The 4676-nt window shown below is 36.5% G+C and overlaps 1 protein-coding gene across 1 annotated transcript in view; it reads right to left on the minus strand.

Annotated features, from left to right (window-relative positions):
• Positions 1-3040, minus strand: part of LOC102769157 (transcriptional regulator ATRX) — a 114945-nt gene extending 111905 nt beyond the window's left edge. The window contains exons 1-4 of the mRNA XM_006774061.2: positions 2886-3040; positions 1867-1976; positions 649-795; positions 324-501 (exon numbers count right to left, since the gene is read on the minus strand). Coding sequence (XP_006774124.1) covers positions 324-501; positions 649-795; positions 1867-1976; positions 2886-2919 — 469 coding nt within the window. The 5' untranslated portion in view covers positions 2920-3040. The remainder of the gene's footprint in view (positions 1-323; positions 502-648; positions 796-1866; positions 1977-2885) is intronic.
• Positions 3041-4676: the final 1636 nt, after the last annotated feature.

The following is a 4676-nucleotide window of genomic DNA, read 5'->3' on the forward strand; positions in this document are numbered from 1 at the left end:
CTGTCCACTGAGCCACTAGTCATATTCAGACAGTTGGAAATATCTGCAGTTGTGCCACAGACACATTACATTTTTAATTGTTTCCAAGGTCTCTCCTAAAAACCATAAACACTTCTATTCTAAGGACGTGCATTCTGAACAGTTGGCAACATTAAGGGTGATTTCATATTCATGAAATTATACCAAGAAAGGCAAAAACCTGAAGGATAAATGAAACAAAACTAGCTACTTAGCAGCTGCTCAATTGGTATTTGTTAATTAAAACTTAACGTAAATTTTTTATTCAACTTGCTTCTCTATCACAGTGCCTGTTAATAACTTACCTGGATCAACCAAAGCTTTGTTAAATATTTCTTTAAGTTTCCTACTCTTCACATTCCTTCCTTGAGCAAGATTTCTGTACATCTCATAACCTATGATCATAACACCACCATCTTCTTGCCACCTCTGAAGCATGTAGCTTCTCTCCTGAGGACGTTTTACAGTTGCTAATTCAGAGACCTTTTGTGGGAAAATAAAGATTTTTAAAAGTAGATATTAGTAATGTATAAATGCTAAATATCCTCATTGAAATATATGTCACTGGTAAAAAAAAAATCTTTTTAGTATACTAATTTCATCCAGATATTTTAATAATTAAAATGATACCTCAAGCTTCTCATCATCTTTTAACCCCTCTTGCCACTTCTCAAATTCATTCATCCAATTCAAAGCAGTATTAAGAGGACAAACCACCAAAGCTGTACTGAAATCCAATTTCTCACACAAAAGAACTGTATGAAGAAAACTTACTACCTACAAAAAAACAAATGATATCAATATCTGCAAGAAATTAAATCAAGCAATCTTACAATTCAATAGTTGTTTCAGTTTGTTTGTTTCTGCTTTAAACAATAAAGCAGCTAACCAAAGCTCACAACTTCCAAACCAGGCAAAGTACAGGGGAAGAGATATCCTATGTAAAAAAAAAAAGTGTGTGTGTGTGGCGGCCAGGACACGGCCCTTCGCCCAGAGCGTAGATAGTGCCTTTTCCACTGGTCATCCCCCCAACAAGGGTAACAGACGGCACTGCCATCCTATATAATAAAGAGCTAATACGCTAATTAGACCAAACAGCAGAACGACGGGTGGAACAACCATTCAAACAACCTTCCGGACAAAGCCAGGGCTGCCAGGGCTGGTTGAGGCAGCCAGGGCTGCAAAGGCCTACTCTTGCATGAATTTCATACATCGGGCCTCTAGTATGAATATAAGAAGTGAACACACCAAAACAGCTACTAAGTTCCTGGCCTCCACAGAACATTCCTACAACCTTTCAAAAAATACCACTGCATTTAACAGACAATTGTGTTATGAAGTACTTTTCCATTTTTAAGTGTTCTGAATCTATAATAATTATCTTATGGTTTAAAATACATACATTCACTAATTTCCCTTCTCTGTTACAATTCCTGACATTCAGAAATGTCGTACCTTAATAGTGAAAATATTTAAGGTTCTCATTACTACAGGATGACAGACTGTTAAAAAGTGTTAAAGAAAATTCATTTCTACCTCAGAATCTCAGCAGTTTTTACTGGCTATGCTTGTAATGCCATTCCTTCTCTTAACTAGGATCTCTGCTCAAATATCACCTCCTAAGAAATGCTTTCCTCCTTATTTTCCCTTAACACTTGTTATCTGAAAATATACATTCTTATTTTGATTAAAATCTCTCTCTACCACCAGAATATAAGCTTTTAGGGGGAGGGATCTTGTTATTCTTATTTACTGCCTTATCTCCACCCCTATAACTGTCTGAAACATAACAATCCTATATTCTTAAATTAATAAATGCACAAGAACAGAATACCTTCATGTTCGTACCTGTAAAGTCTTACCAAGGCCCATGCAGTGGGCTAGAATACAACCTGAACCTGGAGATTTCTTTGTTTTTTTAACAGACTCACAGCAGCAATCCCACATAAACTGAACACCTAAAAAGAATAGCCTCATTAAGTTCAATTTAAAGGCCCAAGTTAAAAATCTTCATAAATATATCAAAAACATTAACAATAAGAAAACATCTAGGAAATAGAATTTTTAAAACAAATAAGTAATCTCTTAAACATAAATGAGGATTCCCCCCAATGCAAACCTCCCCCAGTGAACTAGAAAAAAAGACAGTGAAAACAAGCACACAATAAGGTGACTTTCCTTCATTCACCTTATCTAACTTATACAGACCACCATTCCCTGGGATGGTCCAAAGAAACATACAAATAATCTAAAATAGAAACTTTATCCAAAGAAGAAACAGATTCTATCAAATATACTTCCAGGTTTATTGAGTAAATCAATAAAATAACAGGAGATAATTTAACATTACTCCATTCATTAGTAAAGACTGAACAAGAAAGGGGGCTGGCTACCCAAGAGTAATAACTGTAGAACTTCCTTTACTCAAAACTGACTTACTGATTCCACTCTAACAAAGCAGAGAATAGAGGTCATTTGTTAACTTTCTAATACTAATATAGAAAAATTATTAACAAATGTACCTCAAAATGTTGAAATAGCATTGCCTGACAAAGATTTTAGCTAACTAACTCCCCACCACCACACTGCTGACCGTAGTCAACCACTGCAGACCAGGTGAGATACACTTGCCATATATATCCATTTGTAAGTGGCACTTACTTCCACTTTTGTTAACACTCACTATCATTGTAATCATTCAATTTTTTTCTTCCTCATTTGCTTATATGCTCCATAAGAGCATGGATCTCATGTTTGTTTTGCGCACCAATGTACCTCCAGTGCTTAGTAGAATATGAGGCACACAGAAGACACCAAATGTTGGTAAAACTTAATTTAAAATGCTTAATCATCTAACAGTTTCTTACCATCTACTTGATGGGGTTTCAATTTGATAACCATATTTCTATGAACCTGTACTAATGGTTCTTTAGTTTCTTCATCTTCATCTAAAACCAACTTGGTTGTTATTGGACACTTGGTAGGAGAAGCATCTTCTATTTCTATCACCTACAAGAAAGGGAACTATAGTTAAGCTCAAAGAAATCTTGCGAACAAGGGTAGAGTATTACTCTTAGTAAAAGAAATTTTTCAAAATATAAGCATCTACTTTGAAACCACACATCCAATATTTTGGCTTCAGAAGACCAGGACAGATCACAGGTTTACATGATTTCCAAAGTTAAAAAAACCTCCACAAGACTTAGAAGCACTGTGGTAATGTCTGTGATTTATCTCATCATTTCTCACCCTGGATATCTCAATACATGCCATAAGTAGAGTACTAGAGTTGTACTGAGTTGAGGAAACAAAAGTAAAGAAGAACTACAGAAACTACAGAGAACTATAGAGAAAAAAGAGCTACACAAAAGACCTCCAGAAATCAAGATGAGAGTCACTGAATTTTAGCTGAATATTAAAATGTATATGAGGAGTAAAACTGCACAAAACCAGACAAAGAGTGATTCAGGAGATATGAGTTAAACAGTCCGCAATGATCAGAGGTCTAGAAAGCATGCAATTAAAGACACAGCAGAGTAGAGAGTCTTTATGCATAACTGAGGGCATTCAATATAGAACAGAGAAGGGCCACACAATAGCAATTGGGCAAAACCATACATAAAGGGTATTTAAGACAACTTAACAAAGCTTTTAAAAATATATATCAAAGCTTTTAAATACACACACACACACACACACACACACACACACACAATATTAAACTGAACTTAAAGTAACTTAAATGCCTGTAGAGAAAAATGCCAAGCACCCTCTAATAAAAGACTACAGACACTCAACAACATCCAAATTACAATATCTTTTTAATGAAACATTACTAGATATGTCAAGAAAGAGTAAAATATGAAAAACCAGGAGAAAAATCTTTTAACAAAAATGGAACAAGAAGGGATAGAGATGTTGGAATTGGCAGACAAGCACAGTAAAACAGCTGTAACTTATGTCCCAACACTGAAAGGAAAACATGAACACAGAAGAGAAATAAAAGATATAAAAATAACGAAGTGGAATTCCTAGAGACAAAAACTAAGTATCTAATATTAAAGAGTCATTAAATGAGATTAATACCACAATAGTACAAAAGAAAGTATCAATGAACTTAAAGCCAAAGCAAAAGAAATTATCCTCAGCCCTGGCCTGATGGCTAGATGGAGTATTGCATTGTCCCATGCAACAATAGGCTGTGGTTTTGATTCCCAGTCAGGTCATAGAACTAGGTTGTAGGGTTTGATCCCCTGTCGCAGCGCTTACAGGAGGCAACCAATTGATGCTTCTTTCTCACATTGATGTTTCTCCCTCTCCAAAAATCAACAAAAAACATACCCTCAGGTAAGGATTAAAAAAAGAAACTAAAGTGAAATACAGGAGGAGGAGAAAATGGCGGAGGTTTAGAGGGACATGTCGATACCTTGTCCCGGAGCAGATAAGGGCGAGCAGCTGAAACGGGTAGCATACATCCCGAATAAGCAGAGGAGATTCAGCTGAGAGACAGTCTGCAGCCAGGAAAGACGGAGAACTCCTAGATAAAGGGAACAGTTAGAGGCTGAGGCTGAGACCTCTCCAGGTGCGCCGGCTCAGCCGTGGAGACTGTGCCATCTTGAGTGGCTGTCACTGGCATCCAGAGACCAGCTCCTCACCCC

Source organism: Myotis davidii, unplaced genomic scaffold (assembly GCF_000327345.1).
Source record: "Myotis davidii unplaced genomic scaffold, ASM32734v1 scaffold1627, whole genome shotgun sequence".
NCBI classification, from domain to species: Eukaryota; Metazoa; Chordata; class Mammalia; order Chiroptera; family Vespertilionidae; genus Myotis; species Myotis davidii.